This window comes from Bufo gargarizans, chromosome 5, assembly GCF_014858855.1.
Source record: "Bufo gargarizans isolate SCDJY-AF-19 chromosome 5, ASM1485885v1, whole genome shotgun sequence".
In the NCBI taxonomy this organism is placed as follows: domain Eukaryota; kingdom Metazoa; phylum Chordata; class Amphibia; order Anura; family Bufonidae; genus Bufo; species Bufo gargarizans.
The window spans coordinates 229,472,046-229,497,887 of record NC_058084.1 but is presented as its reverse complement, the minus strand read 5'-3'; the positions used below and the strand labels follow the sequence as shown (position 1 = coordinate 229,497,887).

Below are 25,842 nucleotides of genomic sequence, written 5' to 3'. Positions count from 1 at the left end.
CACTAAAAAAGGCATTCATTAGCGCTCCCATTCTGATCCAGCCAGATCAGGAGAGACCTTTTATTGTGGAGGTGGATGCGTCTGAGGACGGCGCAGGAGCAGTCCTTTCACAAGGTCCTGCTAGTCTAACTAGCCTAAGACCGTGTGCATTATTTTCCAGAAAATTTTCTTCCACCGAGAGAAACTACGACATAGGGAATCGGGAGTTGCTGGCCATTTAGTGGGCATTTGAGCAGTGGAGGCATTTTCTGGAGGGTGCAAGGCATTGTGTAACTGTTGTCACTGACCATAAGACCCTTATGTTTCTCGAATCTGCTGAGAGGTTGAATCCCCATCAGGTTAGATGGGCACTGTTTTTCACTCGTTTTGAATTCTCCATTACTTTCAGGCCTGGAAGTAAACACGTGAAGGCTGATGCATTATCTCGGAGCTTCCATGCTTTTCAGCTTACAGAGGCACGGCCTGAATCCATCCTACCAGCAAATATCTTCGTAGCAGCCTTAATCCAAGATATCTCGGCTCTCATTAAGTCTGAACAACATCTGGCACCAACAACCACCCCAACAGATAAGTTGTTTGTTCCCTTACAACTTTGTCTCCAGCAGTTGGGTGAGTGTCATGATTCTGCCTTTTGTGGACATCCTGGTTTTGACGGCACTAGAGAGCTGGTTTCTAGATCCTATTGGTGGCCCACTCTATTTGAGGTTTATGCTAAGTCACCTAGGACTTGCCCTGCTGGTAACCTACGACCCCTACCCATTCCCAGTAGATCCTGGTCCCATATCTTAATGGACTTTATTACTGACCTGCCGCCGGCGGAGGGTAAGACTGTGGTTTGGGTAGTGGTCGATAGGTTTAGCAGGATGGTTCATTTCATTCCTCTATCTAAACTCCCGAATGCCAATACCCTGGCATCTATTTTTGTGACAGAAATTGTACGGTTACATGGTTTCCCGGAAAATATTGTATCTGACAGGGGTGTGCAGTTTGTGTCCAAATTTTGGAGGGCGTTCTGTCAAAGATGTCAGATTTTGTTGTCTTTTTCCTCCGCCTACCACCCTGAGAGTAATGGGCAGACTGAACGCCATAATCAGTATGTGGAACAATTCCTGAGGTCGTATGTTGCTGATGACGAGCAATTATGGGAAAAATACCTTTTGTTGGCTGAATTTGCTTTAAATAACCGTGTTCATTCTTCTGCTGGGGTCTCCCCTTTCTTTTGTAATCATGGTTTTCATCCCCGTTTTCATTCTGGGTCATCAGTCTCCTCCTCTAACCCTGAGGCGGATAGGCTCGCTTCTGAACTGTGCACAGTTTGGGCCCGGGTTACATTTATTTTTTTTATGTACGTTTTACACAATAACAGCTTTTTAAAAACAAAAAAAAATATGTTTTAGTGTCTCCATATTATGAGCCATAGGTTTTTTTTTATTTATTTTTTGGGCGATTGTCTCAGGTAGGGGCTCATTTTTTTGCGCGGTGAGGTGAAGGTTAGATTGGTACTATTTTGGTGGGCGTAGGCCTTTTTGAGACAATTTTTTTTTTATTTAGAACAGTTTTTATTTTTGTTTTTTTATGGTGTTCATCTGAGGGATTAGGTCATGTAATATATTTATAGAGCTGGTCGATACGGACGTGACGATAACTAATATGTCCCACTATGGGACAGGGTCTGATCCTTATTTCAATACAGCACAAAACATCTGTATTGTGCTGTACTGAACTGTTAGTGTCTTACACTGTAAGACGCTAACAGTTGCCTAGGACAGTGTTTCCCAGCCAGTGTGCCTCCAGCTGTTGCAAAACTACAACTCCCAGCATGCCCGCACAGCCAAAGGCTGTCCAGGCATGCTGGGAGTTGTAGTTTTGCAACAGCTGGAGGCACACTGGTTGGGAAACACTGGCCTAGGAGACCCAGTCTGGGGGCTGGGCCTCTTAGGCTTCCGTACATGACAGGCCCCAAGCCTTGGAATGCCTTGGGGCTGCCATGGCAACCATCAAGTACCCGCCACAGCAGTGTGGGGACCAATGGATGAGGTGAGGGAGCGCAAACTTCCCATATGCCGAGGTCAGAGCTCACCGTGGCATATGAGGGGTTAATCCACCGGCATCTGCGTTATAGCCGATGCTGGTGGATGCAGCAGGGATCCGGCTGTCAGTAACCGACGGATCTCTGCTGCTGATCGTGGGACCGCACGTGCGGGGAGGAACGACTGCAGGACAAGAACGCTCGTTCTCTAGTGCGAAGTGTCGGCGATTGAGGACGAGCATTTTTGTCCTGGGTCGTTAAGGGGTTAAAGACTTTGTGATTGCCTCTATACTGCATCCGCTAAGCTGCCTACAAGAGCAAATTCCCACAATAGTTATTAGATCTCCCCTCAGTAGTCTTTTTTTCAAAAGTAAATAACCCTAATTTTGATAATCATTTAGGCTACTGTAGTCGACCCATTCCAGTTATTACTTTAGTTGCCCTCATCTGAACCCTCTCTAGTTCTGATATGTCTGCCTTGTTCACAGGAGGCCAGAACTGTGCACAGTAGTCCATGTATGGTCTGACTAGTCATTTGTAAAGTGGCAGGACTATGTTCTTATCACAGGCATCTATGCCCCTTTTGATGCAGCCCATTATCTTATTGGCCTTGGCAGCAGCTGCCTGACACTGGTTTCTACAGCTTAGTTTGCGGTTCACCAAAATTCATAGGTCCTTTTCCATGTCAGTGTTACCCAGTGTTTTACCATTTACTATGTATGAGTGACTTGCATTATTCCTTCCCATGTGTATAACCTTACATTTGTCAATGTTAAACCTTATTTGCCACTTCTCTGCCCAAGCATCCAATCTATTCAGATCCATCTGTAGTAGTATACTCTTCTGTGTTAATTACTTTACACAGTTTAGTGTCATCTGTGAAAATTGATATTTTGCAGTGCAAGCCTTCTACAAGATCATTGATAAATATATTGAAGAGAATAGGACCCAATACTGACCCCTGTGGTACCATACTAGTGACAGTGACCCAATCTGAGTGTGTACCATTAATAACCACCCTCTGTTTTCTATCACTGAGCCAGTTACTTACCCACATACAGACATTTTCCCCTAGACCAAACATTCTCATTTTATATACTAACCTTTTTTGTGGTACAATGTCAAATGCTTTAAAGAAGTCCAAATATACGACATTGATTGACTCAACGTGGTCAAGTCTAGAACTTACCCCCTCATAGACACTGATTAAATCAGTTTGACATGACCGATCCCTCATGAAGCCATGCTGATATGGCGTTATTTGCTTATTTTCATTGAGGTGATCCAAGATAGCATCTCTTAGAAAACCTTCAAACAGTTTACCCACGACAGAGGTTAAACTTACCGGCCTATAGTTTCCGGGCTCTGTTTTTGGACCCTTTTTTGAATATTGGCACCACATTTGCTATGTGCCAATCTTGTGGAACACTCCCTGTCAATATAGAGTCTTAAAATATCAGAAATAAGGGTCTGGCTATGCCATTACTTAATTCTCTTAGGATACAGGGGTGAATGCCATCTGGTCCTGCCAATTTGTCTATTTTAATCTTTTTAAGACGCCGCTGTACTTCTTCCTGGGTCAGACAGGACACTTTTAATGGGGAATTTACTTTTACATTCTGGATTTTCATCTGATGTTTATTGCAGTGAATACAGTGGAGAAAAAAATATTTAATAGCTTTGCTTTCCCCTCATATCTCGCTGCAACTCGCCCCTCATTACTCTGTAGAGGGCCGACACCTTCAGATTTATATTTTTTACCATTTATATAATGTAGGGTTAGTTTTGCTTTCTTTGGCAATTAATCTCTTAGTCTCTAGTTTGGCTGCTTTTATTTCTTTTTTTACATATTCTATTATTTTCCTTATAGTTTTTCAGTGCTTCCTCGCTACCCTCCTGTTCTAGTGATTTAAATTTTCTTTTTGTCACTTATTGCTTTCTTTACAGTTCTATTTATCCACATTGTTTTTTTTATTGTTCTTTAACCTTTTATTCCCATAAGGTATGTACCTCTCACTATTAGATTTTAAGATGGTTTTAAAAATATCCCATTTTGTGCCTGTATTTTTATTTTTGAGGACTTTGTTCCAGTTAGTTAGGCCTATGGACTCTCTTAGTTGGCTAAATCTTGCTTTTTGAAGTTTGGTATTTGTGTTCCTCCCAGAAGAAATACTCTCTTGAATGACAATTGGAAGGTTATTACTTTATGGTCACTATTTCCCAGGTGTCCCCCAACCTGCACATCTGTTGTTCTGTCAGGTCTATTAGTTAATACTAAGTCCAGTGTAGTTGCCCCTCTAGTTGGGTCCTGAACCAGTTGGGAAAGGTAATTGTCTTTGGTTATTGCCAAGAACCTGTCCTTTATGAGATATACAGGTTTCAGTTTCCCAGTCTATATCTGGGTAGTTTAAGTTCCCATGATTATTATTACTATATAAAACCACTATCAGAAGAACCCAGCTTAGCAATGGTATATTTCAATCTATTTAATTTAATGTTTGTGTGTGTCAATAAAATATATTGACAGTATCCACTATAACAGTGACACCTACAGTACCTCACCCCCTTAACAGTGACCTCCAGAGCCCCTTAACACTGATCCACCACACAGTGCTGTGTATCCTTAAAATGGGACCTCCACAGCAGCCCACCCCCTTAACTTTGACCTTCACAGGAGCCTGCCCTTTTAACAGTGAGTTCCACAGCACCTCACCACCTTGACTATGACTTTGACAGGGGCCCGCCCCTTTAACAGTGACCTATACAGCACCCATCCCTTAACACTGACCATAGGTTACAGTCCACTTAACTGACCTCCACCATTCCTGGCTCCCTTAATAGAGACCTCCACAGTGACTGCCCCTTTAACAGTGACCTCACAATACCCTGCTGCCTTAACAGTGACCTCACAGTACCCCGCTGCCTTAACAGTGACATCACAGTACCCCACTGCCTTAACAGTGACCTCACAGTACCCCGCTGCACCTTTAATAGTGGCCTCCACAGTCCACTCCTCCCTAAGCAGTGACCTCCACAGCGGCCTGCCCCCTTAACAGTAACATCCACAGTGACCCTCCCCTTTAACAGTGACCCTTTTTAGTGACTCGTTAACAGTGATTTTCACAATAACCCACCCCCTTAACAATGGCCTCTACAGCACCGCACCCCCTAACACTGACCTCCATAGTGGACATTCCCCTAAACTGTGACCTCCACCGTTCCCTGCCTCCTTAACAGAGACCTACACAGCGCCCGCCCCTGTATCAGTGTCCAACACAGCATCCCACCCTCTTAACAGTGACCTCCACAGTGACCGGCCCCTTTAAAAGTGACCTCCACAGTGGCCACCCATTTATTAGTAACCTCCACAGTACCCCATCTCCTTTACAGTGATTTCCACAACACCCCGTCCCCTTAAAGGGGTTGTCCAGGTTCAGAGCTAAACCCAGACATGCCCATCATTTCACCCCGGCAGCCCCTCTGACTTGAGCATCGGAGCAGTTCAAGCTCCGATGCTCTCTGCCCTGTGCTAGATCGGGCAGGGCAAGGGATCTTTTGTTTACAATCACACACTGCCGGGCATAAGCTTACGCCCTGCAGTGTGTTTGGTGACGTCACCAGCTGTGATCGGCGTGCTTTAGCGCTACACTAGCCATTTTTCTGGCTAGGGCAGTGCTAAAGCCTGCCCATCAGCGCCGGTGACAACACTGTGCTTCTTGGCAGCCCCATGGAGAGCCCGGTATGTTACCGGATCTAAAAAAAATGCCTTTGCCCTGTGTGATTTAGCGCAGGGCAAAGGAGAGAATCGGAGCATGAACTACTCTGATGCTCAAGTCAGGGGGGCTGCCTGGGTGAAAATGGAGGTATGTCTGTGTTCAGCTTTGAACCCGGACAACCTCTTTAACAGTGGCCTCTACAGCAATCTGCCCCTTAACACTGACCTCCATTGCACACTGTCCCCTTAACTGTGACCTCCACAGCAACCTGCGCCTAGGGTGGCCAGAGGTCCAGTTTTAGGCCAGACACTTCAGCTTTCAGACTCCTTGTACTCTATCTGGCGCAGAGCCTGGACGAACACAGGGATGTCCTTTTGAACAGCTCACTCTCAGACAGCACTGTGCCAGAAGTAGATTGTTTACTTAATTTTTTCAATTCCTGTCAGCTGCAGAGTGGGAGGGGCATGGCCTAACCGTATCGGGGTGTCGCATAGTGGGACCTAGGGCGTAGTTTTTAGGCCTGTCTTTTAAGGGGGACCTGAATGGCCACCCTATCTGCCCCCTTGACTGTGACCTCCATAGCACTTTGCTCCCTTAACAGTGTCATCTACAGCGCCCCGTCACTTTAAAGCTGACCTACAGAAGTGAAGAAAAATGTCTGAATTGTATGTGGAGACTAAGGGCCTGCAAGTTTCTATTGGCTGATAAGGGTCATGTGACCAGGCTTCTATTGACTAATGCATTTTTTGGGAATAGCTCAGGAACGGTATGTGCTAGAGAGCTGAGACCTGGTCTACAACCTTCCTGGACACCTGATGTACCTGTGTGCCAAATTTCATGATTGTAAATGTGACAGTGCAGATTCATTTAGTGGACATACACACATGCACTCAGCTTTATATATTAGATTATATTCTATGACCATGGCTGCATATGATAGAGGATGGTGCTAAACTTCTACTTCTGCATTTTCTACTCATACAGCGTCAGTCACAGTTTGTTTGTAGACATTTTCTTTGAGTTACTGCAGCATTTAAACAACTTTTCAATTGAAAATACTGAATACAATGATCAATACAGTTTATATAGTTTGTTCACTATAAATAACATTACAGCATTACAACACTGGAAGCAGTACAATTTGGAAAAAGTCATCAGACCACTACACTTTTTTCATGTTGCGGCCTTGTGCTAAAGTTAAAAAAGAAAAACGTTTTTCCCACCATTCTGCTCTCAATAATACCCCATATTGAAAAAGTGCCAATAGAATGTTAGAAATCTTTTCTGTTTTCTTGAAGAGGAAAAACGAAAATATTGCATTAAGGCTACTTTCACATCATTGTTTTCCTTTCCGGTATTGAGATCCATCATAGGATCTCAATACCGGAGGGAAACACTTTAGTTTTGTCCCCATTCATTGTCAATGGGAATAAAACTGGATGCAATAGATTTGATGCAATCGTTTGGTTGTGTCCCCATCACGAACAGAAAAACACTGCAAGCAAAAACACAGTGGTTTTAGTGACAGATCCGTCATGGCTATTTTAAAAATAATACAACCGGATAGGTTCAGAACGGATGCAGCTGGTTTTATTATCATGACAGAAACATTTTTGCTGATCCATGACGGATCCAGCAAAAACACATATGGGAAATTAGCCTGACATAAGTATTCAGACTCTTTACTCAGGACTTAGTTGAAGCACCTTTGGCAATGAGTACAGTCTCCAGTCTTCTTGGGTAAAATAAAGGGCTGGATGGACACCTGAATTTAGAGTTTTAATGCCATTCTTCCCTGCAGATCCTCTCAAGTTCTGTCAGCTTGAATGGGAACTATTGGCGAATAGCCATTTTTAGGTCTCTTCAGAGATGTTTGATTGGGTTCAAGTCAGGGCTCTAGCTGGGCAACTCAAGAACATTCACAGAGTTGTTCTTTAGCAATGTTGTCTTGGCTGTTCGCTTATGGTCATTATCTTTTTGAAGGGTGAACCTCCCCAGTCTGAGGTTCAGAGCATTCTAGGTACTGTATTCATTTAAATATCTCTGTTCTTTGCTGAATTCAGCTTTCTCTCAACCTGATCAGTCTCTCTGTCTCGGCAGCTGAAAAACATCCCCACAACATGATGCTGCTACCACCGTGCTTCACTATAGGGATGGTATTGTAGAGGTCATGAACATTCTGTTATCCAGACATGACATTTAGAATTAAGACCAAAAAGTAGTGGTGTCAGCAAAACAGAGAATCTAGTTTCTGACACTCAGAATAATTTAGGTGTTTGCATGCCTTCATGTGTCATTTACTAATGAAAGGCTTCTTTCTGGCCACTCTTCCCTCATAGTGAGAAATAAGATTATCTGGTCTAATGAAACCAACACTCTTGGTGCTTAATTATAAATGTCATGTATGGAGTAAACAAGGCACTGCTCTTTACCTGTAAAATACCATCCCTATAGTGAAGCATGGTGGTGGAAGTATCATGTGGTATGTGTTTTATTTAAGTGGCTGGTACAAAGAGACTGGTCAGGTTGAGGGAAAGCTGAATGAAGCAAAATACAGATATATTTAAATTAAAACTGGATCCAGAGTGCTCTAAACCTGGAAAGATGGTTTACCTTCCAAAAAGACAATCACCTGAAGCATACAGCCAAGACAACAGAGGCGTGGCTAAGGGACAACTCTGTGAATGTCATTGAGAGGCCAATGGTCCCAAATCAAGCTGAGTTTTTAGCAGGAATGTGACATTTCAGGTTTTTAATTCAAATTTAGTGTGTTGCTGTCCGTTGTGTGGTGGGAGTTAAATTACACTCAAGCCCTCACAATGGTTGTAGATTTCATAGACATGCATACACTGTAAGCGTGGGCTGCAGTTATAAGAGTGCTTTTAATTTACATGGTATAGCATTATAATTAAATTAATACAACTTTTTCAAATGATTAAAATTTTGTCATCCTTGATTTTTTTTTATCGTTGCTATTATAATTAAAAGAGGCCCGGCCATGTAGCATACGTCTTTTGGACATGTCCGGGCATGCCAATATATAAAAGGCATATCAAAATGATATCAAAGTGATATCAAATCACAAAATGACGTAAAAGTGGTATAAAACTGTATCATAAGGGCATGCCAATATATTAAAGGCATATCAAAATGATATCAAAGTGATGTCAAATCACAAAATGATATAAAAGTGGTACAAAAACGTATCAAAAGGTTATAAATGGGATATAAAGTATTAATAAAAGCTTATCATTTGATAAGGACTTATAAAGTGATATAAAAAGCTTATCATTTGATATAAAATTTATATTAAACCATATAAAATGATAGGAAATCCAGACATGTCATTGTCTGTAAGGCAGTGATTATATAAAAGCATATCATTTGATAAGGACTTATAAAGTGATATGAAAAAAGCAACGGTGTATATAAAATTCATATCAAAATGATATCAAAGTGATATCAAAGCACAAAATGATATAAAAGGTATTAAAAGGCATATCAAAATGATATGATTTTGTGCATTGATATCAAAATGTTATAAACGGGATAAAAAGTGTTAATAAAAGCTTATCATTTGATAAAGACTTATAAAGTTATATGAAAAGCTTATAATTTGATATAAAATTTATATTAAGACCTATAAAATGATATGAAAAGCATATCAAAGTGGGTGGCATTTAGCCGTGGTTTGGGACGGATGAGGGGAGAGAAATGGGCAGATCTGGGCGGTGTTTGGGCTTTTTGGGGTGTTTCTGGGAAGGGTTATGGTGTTAAAAAGGGTCGGGGCACCTGTCACTTTGAGTTTGACAAGACATTGGTCCCTATACTACTACTCATGACAATAAAAGGTGGACAACCAATTTAATAATAATACCTAATCCTTAGGACAAATGTTTGTTCAGGCTACTTTCACACTAGCATTTTTACTGGATCCGGCAGGGTTCAGCTAAAACACTTCTGTTACTGATAGTACAACCATCTGCATCCGTTATGAACGAATCCGGTTGTATTATGTTTAACATTGCCAAGGCGGATCCGTCATGCACTCCAATTAAAGTCAATGGAGGACGGATCTGTTTCCTATTGTGGCAGATAGTGGCAGAGAAAATGGCTCCATCCCCATTGATTTGCATTGGGGGTCATGCCAGATCTGTCTTGTTCCGTATCCGAGGACGGAAAGCAAACTACAACATGTTGTGGTTTGCTCTCCGGTATGTGAACATAACTAAAGGGAATTTTGGAGCATTCTGTTCTGTTCAGTTCAGTTTTGTCCCTATTGACAATGAATGGGGACAAAACTGAAGCGTTTTTTTTCCGGTATTGAGCCCCTATGACGGAACTCAATACCGGAAAACTAAAACGCTAGTGTGAAAGTAGCCTTATTTGGGTGGTTTTTTTTTTTACATTCTAGTAGCAAAACAGTTTGAACACTACTATAACAATAATCATTATTTATATAATTTCAAAAACAGAATGTATGTGCAACTCCTTTCTCCCAAGAATCGATATTTACCTGTGCTGGTTGTGGAGGGATTCCACTTTACTTATAAAATCATTGTCTTGATCAGGAATGAACTGATTATTTAAAAGGTATCTGGGAAGATGTACTGATTTATTGTAATCGCCAAACTTAGCTGTTCAAAAAAACAAAATAAAAATCAACATAATTGAAGATTATATAATTATAAATCCGGAGTGAAATTATTTGGCAATGACACAGCAGTTTTTCCAGATAAAAATAAGTTTTCAGACATTACAACATAGCTAAACCAGACAGTCACAAACTCAGTCTGTCTTATAAATCCGGAGTGAAATTATTTGAGCAGCAATATTAAACAATTTTAACAAAAATGATATGCAGTGGCCGGGTTTGGGGTGGCCCCAACGGTACACTGGGTCCCCTGGTCGCCGTCAAAGTGCAACCATGTGTTGCAGCTCTCCAGAAGGGATGGTAGGGCATGGTGCACCCCAATGGGAAATAAGTCCAGAGAGTCAGGGTCTGCAGTTAACCAGGGTGCTTTTTTACTGGAGGAATTCAGGCACAAAACAATACAGTTGAGGCATTGGGCTGGCTTCTCCAGTCTTCTCCCTGGCAGAAGAAGGGTTTGATGCTGAGGAAAGGCCTAAGCTAGCTTTCACTCTTTCTCTCAGAAGGCTGGCATCAAGGGCCAATGGTCTGTAGCTCAGTAGCCTGGGTGGCTCCTTGTTCACAGGGCTAGTGACCCATGGTCTGTGATCTCTCTCTCAGAAGGCTGGCATCAAGGGCCAATGGTTTGTAGCTCAGTAGTCTGGGTGGCTTCTTGGTCACAGGGCTAGTGACCCATGGTCTGTGGCTCAGCGCTCATATCTCAGCATCTTCTTCTGGTCACTCATGCAGGCTGGCATGAGTCTTTCCCTCCAAACACTGGTCCCTAACTACAGCACACAAGGGGCTCTGACTGCTCTCCTTATACACAGTTTTAGCTAGACTAGAACCTTTTAGGGGGAGGGATGGAGTGGAGAAGCTCAGCACATACAGATACATTATAACACTTTCAGTCTCTTGTAGACTTACATTACAGCTTAAATGGTACTCAATGGCAATGACACAGCAGTTTTTCCAGATAAAAATAAGTTTTCAGACATAACAACATAGCTAAACCAGACAGTCACAAACTCAGTTTGTCTGTTTTTGGTAATAAAAAAACTTCTGGCTTTTCCCCTCAAAAAAGTCTTCTTTAAACTCTATGGCAGCTGTGGTAAAAAAACAGCTTCTCATTCAAAGTCCTAACAGTCTCTCAGTATTCATTAACCCTTTCCACAGAGCATTGCAAATACAGTGATAATGAACAGGATATTTATTAAAACATATAAAATGCAGTTACACAGTATTAAACAGTATAATTTAACCCTTTTAACACGTTAAGGACCTATGATGAGTATACTCTCATGGAGCACTGCTACTTAGGGCTCCATGACGAGTATACTCGTCATGGCATTAAACTGGCAACATGTCTGCAGACATGGTGACAGTGCTGAGTCCCCGGCTGTTACACACAGCCAGGCACCCAGGGTCAATGCCGAGGGGGGTCCTGTGACCCCCCTCCCCCCCATATCGGCGATCGCTGCAAACCACAGATCAATTCAGAATTGCGGTTTACAGCACTTTCTGATCGCGGGGATCAGAAAATTTAAAATGCCAGGAGTAAAAGATTTTTCACCCCCCCCTGCACCACTGAATGATTTTATGCGGCGGGTGGTGTAGGGGAGGTTTCAGGCGGTGCGGGCGGTGCGGCAGGTGGGATCGCGATCACCCACCTTCCTCCTGCACATTGCTGACACTCTGGTATAACTGGCTGACATCTGTTCTGCAATGTCAGCCGTTTAACCCTTTCCATACTGCGGTCCGTACGGACCGCAGTATGGAAAAGGTTAACAGTCAGGGAGCTACCTCCCTCTCCCATCGGGGGGCTGCTGTGCCTTTGCAGCCCCCAGACAGGATGGGGTGACAGAGGGAGGGAGCTCCCCTCCTTCCCCTTCCCCGCCTGCTCAGTTGTGGCAGACGGGGAAGGTTCCCATGGCAATAGGACGCCTTCTCAGGCATCCTGCTGTCCATGGTGCTGAACAGATCTGTGCTAAAGACATAGATCTGTTCAGACAAAGAGTAAGTAAAATACAGTACAATACACTATATAGTGTACTGTACTGTATTACACAGACATCAGACCCACTGGATCTTCAAGAGCCAAGTGGGTTTGGGTCAAAAAATAGTTAAAAAAAAGTGAAAAAAAAGTAAAAATCAAAAAACATATTTATCACTGAATAAAAATTTAATAACCAACTATCTAAATTGAATGGTACACTCCCAAAATATACAATATATCACAACAAGAAAGGAGTGCGTAACACACCAAGTATGAATAATAAAATGTCAAGTTTATTAATATCCTTTAAAAATGAACATTATTTCACAGTACATACAGTCATGTGAAAAAATTAGGACACCCTTTGAAAGCATGTGGTTTTTTGTAACATTTTTAATAAAAGGTTATTTCATCTCCGTTTCAACAATACAGAGAGATTAAAGTAATCCAACTAAACAAAGAAAACTGAAGAAAAGTCTTTTCAAGATCTTCTGTAAATGTCATTCTACAAAAATGCCTATTCTAACTGAGGAAAAAGATAGGACACCCTCACATGTATTCCCTCTTAAATTGGCTCAGATCTCACACAGGTATATTACACCAGGTGCACATAATTAGTAGATCGTTACTCTGCATGTTGAATGAGGCTTGCCCTATTTAAACCTCAGACATTTAGTTTGGTGTGCTCCTGACTGTTGAAGTGAGAGTGAGCACCATGGTGAGAGCAAAAGAGCTGTCAGAGGACTTCAGAAAAAAGATTGTAGCAGCCTATGAGTCTGGGAAGGGATTTAAAAAGATCTCAAAAGATTTTGAAATCAGCCATTCCACTGTCCGGAAGATAGTCTACAAGTGGAGGGCTTTCAAAACAACTGCCAACATGCCCAGGACTGGTCGCCCCAGCAAGTTCACCCCAAGAGCAGACCGCAAGATGCTAAAAGAGGTCTCCAAAAACCCTAAAGTGTCATCTTGAGAACTACAGCAGGCTCTGGCTACTGTTGATGTAGAAGTACATGCCTCTACAATCAGAAAGAGACTGTACAAGTTTAACTTGCATGGGAGGTGTGCAAGGAGGAAACCTTTGCTTTCCAAGAGAAACATCGAGGCCAGACTGACATTTGCCAGAGATAAAGTTGACAAAGACCAGGACTTCTGGAATAATGTTCTTTGGACAGATGAGTCCAAAATTGAATTATTTGGACACAACAGCAGAGGACATGTTTGGAGTAAACCAAACACAGCATTCCAAGAAAAGAACCTCATACCAACTGTGAAGCATGGAGGTGGAAGTGTCATGGTTTGGGGCTGCTTTGCTGCAGCAGGACCTGGTCAGCTCACCATCATAGAATCCACGATGAATTCTACTGTGTATCAGAAGGTGCTTGAAGAACATGTGAGACCATCAGTTAGAAAATTAAAGCTGAAGCGGAACTGGACCATGCAACATGACAATGACCCAAAACATACTAGTAAATCAACCAAAGATTGGCTGAAAAAGAAGAAATGGAGAGTCCTGGAATGGCCAAGTCAAAGTCCAGATTTGAATCCCATTGAGATGCTGTGGGGTGACTTGAAAAGGGCTGTACGTGCAAGAAACCCCTCAAACATCTCACAGCTGAAAAAGTTCTGCATTGAGGAGTGGGGTAAAATTTCCTCAGACCGATGTCGAAGACTGGTAGATGGCTACAAGAACCGTCTCACTGCAGTTATTTCAGCCAAAGGAGGTAACACTCGCTATTAGGGGCAAGGGTGTCCTATCTTTTTCCTCAGTTAGAATAGGCATTTTTGTAGAATGACATTTACAGAAGATCTTGAAAATACTTTTCTTCAGTTTTCTTTGTTTAGTTGGATTACTTTAATCTCTCTGTATTGTTGAAACGGAGATGAAATAACCTTTTATTAAAAATGTTACAAAAAACCACATGCTTTCAAAGGGTGTCCTAATTTTTTCACATGACTGTATACAGTACAGACCAAAAGTCTGGACACATCTTCTCATTCAAAGAGTTTTCTGACTATGAAAATCGTAGATTCACACCGAAGGAGTCAAAACTATGAATTAACACATGTGGAATTATATATATATATAACAACTGAAAATATGTCATATTCTAGGTTCTTCAAAGTAGCGACCTTTTGCTTTGATTACTGCTTTGCACACTCTTGGCATTCTCTTGATCAGCTTCAAGAGGTAGTCACCTGAAATGGTTTTCACTTCACAGGTGTGCCCTGTCAGGTTTAATAAGTGGGATTTCTTGCCTTATAAATGGGGTTGGGACCATCAGTTGCCTTGTGGAGAAGTCAGGTGGATACACAGCTGATAGTCCTACTGAATAGACTGTTAGAATTTGTATTATGGCAAGAAAAAAGCAGCTAAGTAAAGAAAAACGAGTGGCCATCATTACTTTAAGAAATGAAGGTCAGTCAGTCCGAAAAATTGGGAAAACTTTGAAAGTGTCCCCAAGTGCAGTCACAAAAACCATCAAGCGCTACAAAGAAACTGGCTCACATGCGGACCGCCCCAGAAAAGGAAGACCAAGAGTCACCTCTGCTGCGGAGGATAAGTTCACCCGAGTCACCAGCCTCAGGTTAACAGCAGCTCAGATTAGAGACCAGATCAATGCCACACAGAGTTCTAGCAGCAGACACATCTATAGAACAACTGTTAAGAGGAGTGTGAATCAGGTTTTCATGGTATAATATCTGCTAGGAAACCACTGCTAAGGACAGGCAACAAGCAGAAGAGACTTGTTTGGGCTAAAGAACACAAGGAATGGACATTAGACCAGTGGAAATCTGTGCTTTGGTCTGATGAGTCCAAATTTGAGATCATTGGTTCCAACCACCGTGTTTTTGTGCGATGCAGAAAAGGTGAACTCTACATGCCTGGTTCCCACCGTGAAGCATGGAAGAGGAGGTGTGATGGTGTGGGGGTGCTTTGCTGGTGGCACTGTTGGGGATTTATTCAAAATTGAAGGCATACTGAACCAGCATGGCTACCACAGCATCTTGCAGTGGCATGCTCTTCCATCCGGTTTGCGTTTAGTTGGACCATCATTTATTTTTCAACAGGACAATGACCCCAAACAAACCTCCAGGCTGTGTAAGGGCTATTTAACAATGAAGGAGAGTGATGGGGTTCTGCGCCAGAAGACCTGGCCTCCACAGTCACCGGACCTGAACCCAATCGAGATGGTTTGGGGTGAGCTGGACCGCAGAGCGAAGGCAAAAGGGCCAACAAGTGCTAAGCATCTGGGAACTCCTTCAAGACTGTTGGAAGACCATTTCAGGTGACTACCTATTGAAGCTCATCAAGAGAATGCCAAGAGTGTACAAAGCAGTAATGAAAGCAAAAGGTGGCTACTTTGAAGAACCTAGAATATGACATATTTTCATTTGTTTCACACTTTTTTTGTTATGTATATAATTCCACATGTGTTTATTCATAGTTTTGATGCCTTCAGTGTGAATCTACAATTTTCATAGTCATGAAAATAAAGAAAACTCTTTGAATGAGAAGGTGTGTCCAAACTTTTGGTCTGTACTGTATGTGAACCAGCAGGAACTAACCACAGTTGCTCACCACCCTGCTGACAGCCTCATAACAGTAGTAATGGGCAGTAATACAGAAAATGACCACAATAGATGTTGTGAATAAGTCTCAGAGCGGGTACAAAAGCTCACAGGTTTTTAAAGTATAAATGCCGGGGTACATATGCCACAGGATAGTCAAAGCAACACAATCATAGCAAAGATCAACCAAGTCTACTAGCCATGCGGTGCAAATAACATGTAGGGCAACATACTAAGAGAAACTAGAGATGACAGCTGGGTGATGGCACTCCTCGACGAGCGTTTCATGTGTGTTTGCTTCCTCAGGAGGAGTGAAGGGTCAGGGAAAGGGATGAGTTTAAAAAGCGCTGCCTACCTATAGAATCACAGAGCTCGGATCACGTGATCTTCCACATGACTCCTCGTCACATTAGCGGCGCATGACCAATTAGACTACTTCCGCCCTTTTCCTGAGGCCGGCGGGGGAGAGGGCGGTCATGCAGCTATGATGCGGATCGCCGTCACCACCGTCATGACCAAGGCGGAGAATGGGCGGAAGCAGGCGTACGGGCCGGATGGTCATGCGCACATATGACATTAGTGTAAGTAGCGGCTATAAAGATCGTAACAAGGGATGATTAGAATCCACCCTTTACATTATAGGCTGCAATCTATTCTGAATAGGGCACATCAATATAAACCATTTGGACAATACAATTGTCCAGTATTAAAAACAATTTAGCCGACAAGAATTACATCAAAGGTAATATAAATAGCACACACATTATAATCAAAACAAGATAACAGGTATAGCTAGTGCATTGGTGTAATAAGAAAAGGAGAAGTGGTGGTCATAATCAAGTCATATATTCCATGATTGTGTAATTTATATAGGTATTGCTCATAATACAAAAATAAATACAAAAAGTGAATAATAAATATATAAAAATAATAAATGATCAATGTCATTCCCAATACATAGAATAAGGTGAACACAATACGTGATACGTTATTATATACTGATGATGGTGACAGTCACAATCGAATCATATGCAGTACAGACCAAAAGTTTGGACACACCTTCTCATTCAAAGAGTTTTCTTTATTTTCATGACTATGAAAATTGTAGATTCACACTGAAGGAATCAAAACTATGAATTAACACATGTGGAATTGTATACATAACAAACGTGTGAAACAACTGAAAATATGTAATATTCTAGGTTCTTCAAAGTAGCCACCTTTTGCTTTGATTACTGCTTTGCACACTCTTGGCATTCTCTTGAAGAGCTTCAAGAGGTAGTCACCTGAAATGGTTTTCACTTCACAGGTGTGCCCTGTCAGGTTTAATAAGTGGGATTTCTTTCCTTATAAATGGGGTTGGGAACATCAGTTGCGTTGTGGAGAAGTTAGGTGGATACACAGCTGAAAGTCCTACTGAATAGACTGTTAGAATTTGTATTATGGCAAGAAAAAAGCAATGCAGTGGTCCCGCCACCTCTTACTTCATATTTTAGTGGTTTGGCCCTTTCCTCTCTCTCGGAACAGGATAAAGTTCACTTAGCTTCCCCATTTTCTTCAGATGAGCTCTTACAAGCCATTAAAAATTCCCCCAAAGGGAAATGCCCAGGCCCGGATGGGTTCCCTATACCCTACTACATGTCTTTTCATGAAGTACTAATCCCACATCTTATACCAGTATACAATAGCGCCCTGCAGGGTATACCTTTATCGACTGATATGACCAAAGCTCACATCACCTTAATACCCAAGGAAGGTAAAGACCATTCTCTTTGTCCCAACTACAGGCCCATCTCTCTTCTCAATATTGATTTAAAACTTCTAGCTAAGATGCTCGCAAACAGATTATCAAAATTTCTCCCCTCATTAATCCACAGAGACCAAGTGGGTTTCGTGAAAAAAAGAGAAGGGAAAGATAACACGGCTCGTATCCTCAACATTATACACTATGTCAAGAGGAAAGGCCTACCTTTGGTCCTTCTCAGCACAGATGCTGAGAAGGCATTTGACAGAGTCAACTGGTCCTTCATGTACGCGGCCCTGCAATCTCGTAATTTCCCCCTCCCATTCATAGCAGCAATAAAAGCAATGTATCAACATGCCTCAGCTTCAGTTAGGGTCAACGATACCATGTCAAATTCCTTTAGAATTAGTAATGGCACTCGGCAAGGCTGCCCTCTATCTCCCCTCCTATTTGTTCTCGCCTTAGAACCTCTTCTACAGACTATTCGGATGGATGTTGATATATTGGGAATAAATCTAGGGGACCAACAGCACAAAGTAGCCGCATTCGCGGACGACTTGCTTTTAATAATAAGTAACCCAGAAATGGCTCTCCCAAAAATTTATGACCATTTTGAAACATATGGATCACTTTCTAATTTCAAGGTGAATCACAATAAATCACTAATAATATCCACCGGACTCAAAAAGTCTTTGAAAGGTCATCTAGAAGCGTGTTCGCCATTTAACTGGTCCTCTCCTTATCTAACCTATCTAGGCATCAAAATGAGTACAGATCCCAATCAACTCTTTAACTTGAACTATATCCCTCTCCAAAATAAATTGACGGAAGATTTAACTTCTCTTGATATCCCTATACTCTCGTGGTTTGGGAGGAAAAACATATTAATGTCACTCATCATCCCTAAACTTACCTACCTCCAACAAACTTTACCAATCCCCGTCCCTTCCACATATTACTCTAAACTCAAGTCCATGTTCCGTTCCTTTATATGGAATAAGAAAAAGGCCAGAACGTCTTACAAATCTTTGTCTTACCCGAGAGAGAGGGGAGGAATAGCTTTACCAGACCCCGAACTCTATGGCAGAGCTATTTTACTCACTAGAGTAGTAGACTGGTTAACAGCCCCCAAGCAAAAATCTTGGGTCCCAATGGAAGAGTCCTTGTTGGAACTTCCGTTCAGAGCGGCTCTATTGGGACGCATGTCTCCACTGCCCCCCCCATCCTAATATTACTCCAGTTATGAAAGCGACTCTAAATGCGTGGTACACCTTACAAAAATCCCCCTTAAGCTCCCCACTCCCATCTCCTGTCCTCAAAATAGAGGATATTTTTCACTTAGCCCCCCAGGCCTTACAGAGCAGCCTTCCCACTGAAATTGCTCAGTCTAATCTGAAACTGATAGATCTATACAAAGAAGGCAAACTACTCTCCATAAAAGAGATATGTGATCTCTTAAAAAGCCCACCCTCAAGTTTTAATGGGCTCCATTTCTTAAGAGCATACATGTCTCAAAACGTACAATTACATACATTGTTACGCCCTATTACCTGGCTTGAACATATTATCTCTCGTGATTCCACCCCACATAAACTGATCTCACAATGGTACAACAGGTTGAGAACTCCTCCTGAAGCACTAACGCCTGCTTTCATAAGACTTTGGGAAAAATACCTAAATATAAGTCTCTCACCGGAGGATACCTGCATCATATATAACTCTTCACATAAAACCTCAAGGTGTGTCAGGATTCAGGAGAATAACTATAAAATCATCACAAGATGGTATAAAACCCCCGACAAGACATGCTTATATTCAGTTACAGCATCTGACACATGTTGGAGATGCTCAAAAGAAAGGGGCGCTTTTATCCACATATGGTGGACCTGCCCAATTTTACTTAATTGGTGGGAAAAGGTTTTTCAAATCAGTAACAGGATTTGCAATTCCAATATTACTCCGTCTCCGGAAGTTGCCCTCCTGAATCTTTATCCTCGTATCCCCTCCCCCCCTAATCTACTTCTTTTCAAACATCTAGTGAATGCTGCAAAATTGCTGATCCCTACACTATGGTTATCCTCCGAGGTTCCCTCTTTGGATCAATGGTATCAGAAAATAGATCAAATTTACCGATTAGAGGAGTTATCCTCATGGGAACTGAGATCCCATCATAAGTTTCTAAAGATCTGGAGGCAATGGATTTCCTTTAGAGGCTATTAGACAGAGATTAGCACTATCAACATTATCCTTAGATATACAGCATCTAGGGCCTACCCCATCTGTCTTCCCACCTACTTATTTCCTAACCCTTCTTAGATTGTTGGACGTTGAGTTGCTCAGACGGTGCTGCTGCTTCCGCTTGGGACCGTCTCGGATGGATCATATCACTAAAACTTAAGGTAATTAACAGCCATTTTAGATTAATAATTGCCACCTGGTTTTTAAATGTCCTTTTTCTAAAGTATATCTTCCATATTTTCCATGGGATTTTCTATACCGATTAACCCCTTGGATGCCGTCTTATTATACTTATTGTATAATTAATATTTGACAGACCTGTATTCTGTTCTTCTTATATATAAGAGTAGAGGAGTTTGTTTACTTCTCTTCTGCTCTATGTTTGTATTGTACTGATTTATTCAATAAAACTTTTAAAACAAAAAAAAAAAAAAAAGACTCACTCTCATTTCATCAGTCCATAAAACCTTAGAAAAATCAGTCTTGAGATATTTCTTGGCCCAGTCTTGACGTTTCAGCTTGTGTGTCTTGTTCAGTGGTGGTCGTCTTTCAGCCTTTCTTACCCTGGCCATCTCTCAGAGTATTGCACACCTTGTGCTTTTGGGCACTCCAGTGATGTTGCAGCTCTGAAATATGGCCAAACTGGTGGCAAGTGGCATCTTGGCAGCTGCACGCTTGACTTTTCTCAGTTCATTTTGTGCCTTGGTTTTTCCACACGCTTCTTGCGACCCTGTTGACTATTTTGAATGAAACGCGTGATTGTTCGATGATCACGCTTCAGAAGCTTTGCAATTTTAAGAGTGCTGCATCCCTCTGCAAGATATCTCACTATTTTTGACTTTTCTGAGCCTGTCAAGTCCTTCTTTTGACCCATTTTGCAAAAAGAAAGGAAGTTGCCTAATAATTATGCACACCTGATATAGGGTGCTGATGTCATTAGACCACACCCCTTCTCATTACAGAGATGCACATCACCTAATATGCTTAATTGGTAGTAGGCTTTCGAGCCTATACAGCTTGGAGTAAGACAACATGCATAAAGAGGATGATGTGGTCAAAATACTCATTTGCCTAATAATTCTGCACTCCCTGTAGACTTGGTTGATCTTTGCTATGATTGTGTTGCTTTGACTATCCTGTGGCATATGTACCCCGGCATTTATACTTTAAAAACCTGTGACCTTTTGTACCCGCTCTGGGACTTATTCACAACATCTATTGTGGTCATTTTCTGTACTACTGCCCATTACTACTGTTATGAGGCTGTCAGCAGGGTGGTGAGCAACTGTGGTTAGTCCCTGCTGGTTGACATATATGTACTGTGAAATAATGTTCATTTTTAAAGGATATTAATAAACTTGACATTTTATTATTCATATTTGGTGTGTTACGCACTCCTTTCTTGTTGTGATATATTGAATAAAAATGTAAAATAATAAAATACACATGTTAGGTATTGCCGCGTCCGTAACGACCTGATCTATAAAACGGTCATGTTACTTTCCCCGCACGGTGAACGCCATAAAAATAAAAAATATGAGGAAATTGAAATTTTGCCCACCTTACTTCCCAAAAAAGGTAATAAAGTGATCAAAAAAGTTGCATGTACACCAAAATAGTACCAATCAAACTGTCATCTCATCCCGCAAAAAATGAGCCCCTACATGAGACAATGGCACATAAAATAAAATAAAACTATGGGTCTCAGACTATGGAGACAAAATAACATGCTTTATTTTTTTTGTTTGAAAAAAGATAGTATTGTGTAAAACTTACATAAATAGAAAAAGTATACATATTAGGTATCACTGCATCTGTATCAACCGGCTCTATAATAATATCACATGACCTAACCCCTCAGATGAACACCGTAAAAAAAAACTATTTGCTAAATAAAAAAAAATTGTCATCTTACTGTATGTCACAAAAAATGTAATAGCAAGCGTTCAAAAAGTAATAAGCACCCCAAAATAGTGCCAATCAAACCGACATCTCATCCCACAAAAATCATACCCTACCCAAGATAATCGCCCAAAAACTTAAAAAACGATGGCTCTTATACTATGGAGACACTATAACATGATTTTTTTTTTTGTTTCAAAAATAATATTATTGTGTAAAACTTACATAAATAAAAAAGTATACATATTAGGTATGCCGTGTCTGTATCGCCCAGCTCTATAATAATATCACATGACCTAACCCCTAAGATGAACACAATAAAAAATAAAAACTGTGCTAAATAAACAATTTTTTGTCACGTTACATCACATAAAGTGTAATAGCAAGCGATAAAAAAGTCATATGCATCCTAAAATAGTGCCAATCAAACCGTCATCTCATCCTGCAAAAATCATACCCTACCCAAGCTAATCGCCCAAAAACAAAAAAAAATAATTGCTCTTAAACTATGGAAACACTAAAACATGATTTTTTTTGTTTCAAAAATGAAATCATTGTGTAAAACGTATAAAAAGTATACATATTAGGTATCCCTGTGTCTGTATCTACCGGCTTTATAATAATATCACATGACCTAACCCCTCAGATGAACATCGTAAAAAATTAAAACTGTGCTAAGTAAACAATTTTTGTCACCTTACATCACAAAAAGTGTAATAGCAAGCGATCAGAGTCATATGCACCCCAAAATAGTGCCAATCTAACAGTCATCTCATCCCGAAAAAATCATACCCTACCCAAGATAATCGCACAAAAACTGAAAAAACTATTGTCATCTTATGTCACAAAAAGTGTAATAGCAAGCGATTAAAAAGTCATATGCACCCCAAAATAGTGCCAATCAAACCGTCATCTCATCCCACAAAAAATGAGACTCTACCTAAGATAATTGCCCAAAAACTGAAAAAAACTATGGCTCTCAGACTATGGAGACACTAAAACATGATTTTTATTTTTGTTTCAAAAATGAAATCATTGTGTAAAACTTACATAAATAAAAAAATTGTATACATATTAGGTTTTGCCGCGTCCATGACAACCTGCTCTATAAAAATACCACATGATCTAACCTGTCAGATAAATGTTGTAAATAACAAAAAACGGTGCCAAAAAAGCTATTTCTTGTTAACTTGCCTCACAAAAAGTGTAATATAGAGCAACCAAAAATTATATGTGCCCTAAACTATTACCAACAAAACTTCAATACATATCCCGTAGTTTCTAAAATGGGGTCACTTTTTTGGAGTTTCTACGCTAGGGGTGCATCAGGGGGACTTCAAATGGGACATGGTGTCCAAAAAAACTGTCTAGAAAAATCTGCCTTCCAAAAACCATATGCCATTCCTTTCCTTCTGCGCCCTGCCGTGTGCCCGTACAGCAGTTTACGACCACATATGGGGTGCTTCTGTAAACTACCGAATCAGGGCCATAAATAATGAGTTTTGTTTGGCTGTTAACCCTTGCTTTGTAACTGGAAAAATATTATTAAAATGGAAAATCTGCCAAAAAAATGAAATTGTATCTCTATTTTCCATTCATTCTTGTGGAACACCTAAAGAGTTAACAAAGTTTGTAAAATCAGTTTTGAATACCTTGAGGGGTGTAGTGTAGTTTCTAAAATAGAGTCATTTTTGGGTGGTTTCTATTATGTAAGCCTCACAAAGTGACTTCAGACCTGAACTGGTCCTTGAAAAGTGGGTTTTTGAAAATTTCTTTAAAATTTCTAGATTTACTTCTAAGCCTTGTAACATCCCCACAAAATTATATGTCATTCCGAAAATGATCCAAACATGAATTAGATATATGGGGAATGTAAAGTAATAACTATATTTGTAGGTATTACTATGTATTGTAGAAGTAGAGAAATTGAAACTTGAAATTTGCTAAATTTGGTATCTTTTTTTATAAATAAAAATGTATTATTTTACTTCATTTTACCAGTGTCAGAAGTACAATATGTGCTGAAAAAACAATCTCAGAATGGCCTGGATAAGTCAAAGCTTTTTAAAGTTATCACCACATAAAGTGACACTGGTCAGATTTGCAAAAAATGGCCTGGTCCTGAAGGTGAAAATGAGGCTGGTCCTTAAGGGGTTAAGAGAAAAAAAAGTAAGAAGTTTATAACTTTGCATGGGGGAAATAGACAAATGTCCACAAATGTTCAAATTTGAGTGTCCTAGGTACCACGTTCAAGAGGAGCACCATAGGGTCCCTCGAAAAACGTATATTGGACCATCCAATAGGGTATTATCATTGGACATGACGAAAAGACAAGATATAAGGATGCCTTTGGTTGGAGTATCTCCTACAGATATCCAGCAACACAGGCTTCAGGGTATGAAGTATTTCTGGTGTGATACCAGTGTGTAAGAATCTTTAATTGGCTTTCCCTGTAAGTTATACAAGAGATAGAATGTGCCTTTTTTCATATAGATCGTCATGGCTCTGGTGGGAGCTCCCTTTGCAATCCGATCTCCCAGTTTCGGATGTAGGAGTGTTTAAAGTCTGCAGGAAATTCGAAGGAAATCAAAATCTGATAAATGTCAGAGATAAGACCCATAGATGAGGGGATATGGGTACACACTCGTTCAAAAGAGGAGAGGGTCAGATCATCTAATGAAACCAGTACACTCCTTCAGTAGTAGAGGATTTTGTGCTACTGAAATCCCATGGTGTTTGGCAAAGAAAATTTGCCATTGAGGTCCTCAAATGATAGAATCCAAGCAGACAGAGGGTCCTTCAAATCAACAAAGTGGTAGAGCCATGCAGCCATCCACAGCCTAACCACCCCCGCTCTTGAACTGTCCGGGAGGAGAGGGAACAAGAGAAATAGAGTTAGAGCGCTGAGAGGCCATATCTAATCCTACTGCTATACCAAGTCTCCCTAGTAAATAACATGGGACTGAAAAAATCAGAAGCTAGAATAGGTAGAGGAGAACCCCAAATTAAGGTCCCTGGGTGAGTTGGTGCTAACCACAACCGTTCAACGATTATATGAATGAAGCGTAGACCAAGCGGCAATATGCCGTAAATGGGTTGCTAAGTAATATAAGTGGATGTTGGGAAGTGCAAAAACCTCCCTTGGAAATATGTGCCATCAAAATCTGTTTCGCTCAGGGATGGCCAACCTGTGGCTCTCCAGCTGTTGCAGAACTACAACTCCCAGTATGCCCAGTCTGCCTACAGCTATCAGCCCACAGCAGGGCATGGTGGGAGTTTTACAGCAGCTGGAGAGCTGCAGGTTGGCCAGCCCTAGTTTAGCTAAATTATGGTGTTTATAATTCCAAAGACAATTGACAAATGCAGATTGAATTGATCGAAGGACCATGGTGGCACCCTCACCAGGAGCGTCTCAAACAGATACAGGAATATAGGGAGAATGAAAATTTTGATTGCCGCTATGTGGCCCAGAAGAGAGATTGGTAGGGGTTTCCATTTATTTAGTAGGGCAGACATTTCCAATAGTATTTGAGGGAAGTTACCTTAATATAGGAAAGGATAGGATGTCCGAAAGGTAATCAGAGTTTTTCATTACCACAACATTCCCGTTCTTGCAGACTGATAAGCTAAAGGGGAAACATCATCTATAAGGCAGCTCTTGTTTATGGAAAAGATACAACAGGGGTTTCAGTGCTCTTCTCTTCTGGAGAGTGATCAAAGACAAGTCCTGGAATAAGGTCACTTGAGTTCCTTGGTAGTCCAGGCACTGAGCAGAACGCGCTTTAGCCATAATCTTCTCTTTTAGGCCAAAATCTTTCACATAGAATATGATATCTCTTGAGGCCCCCTCTAAGCACTTCTGACGCAGGGCTCTATGTGTTCGGTCCATTAGGATAGGTTGAGCGAAGGGACGGTTTAAGATAGTGTTAAAAACTGAAAGAAGGGTGGATAGGACATCTGTCATGCCCTGTTCGGACGGTCTGTGGAGGTCTGTCAGATTGGCAGCACGTGTCTAAT

At 41.1% G+C, this 25,842-nt stretch overlaps 1 protein-coding gene across 8 annotated transcripts in view; it reads right to left on the bottom strand.

Moving 5' to 3' along the window:
• Positions 1–25,842, bottom strand: part of PTPN3 (protein tyrosine phosphatase non-receptor type 3) — a 1,297,151-nt gene that overhangs the window by 712,136 nt on the left and 559,173 nt on the right. For all 8 annotated transcript variants that reach the window (XM_044294788.1, XM_044294784.1, XM_044294789.1 and 5 more), the window contains one exon: positions 10,262–10,382. In XM_044294788.1, the coding sequence (XP_044150723.1) occupies positions 10,262–10,382 (121 nt within the window). The remainder of the gene's footprint in view (positions 1–10,261; positions 10,383–25,842) is intronic.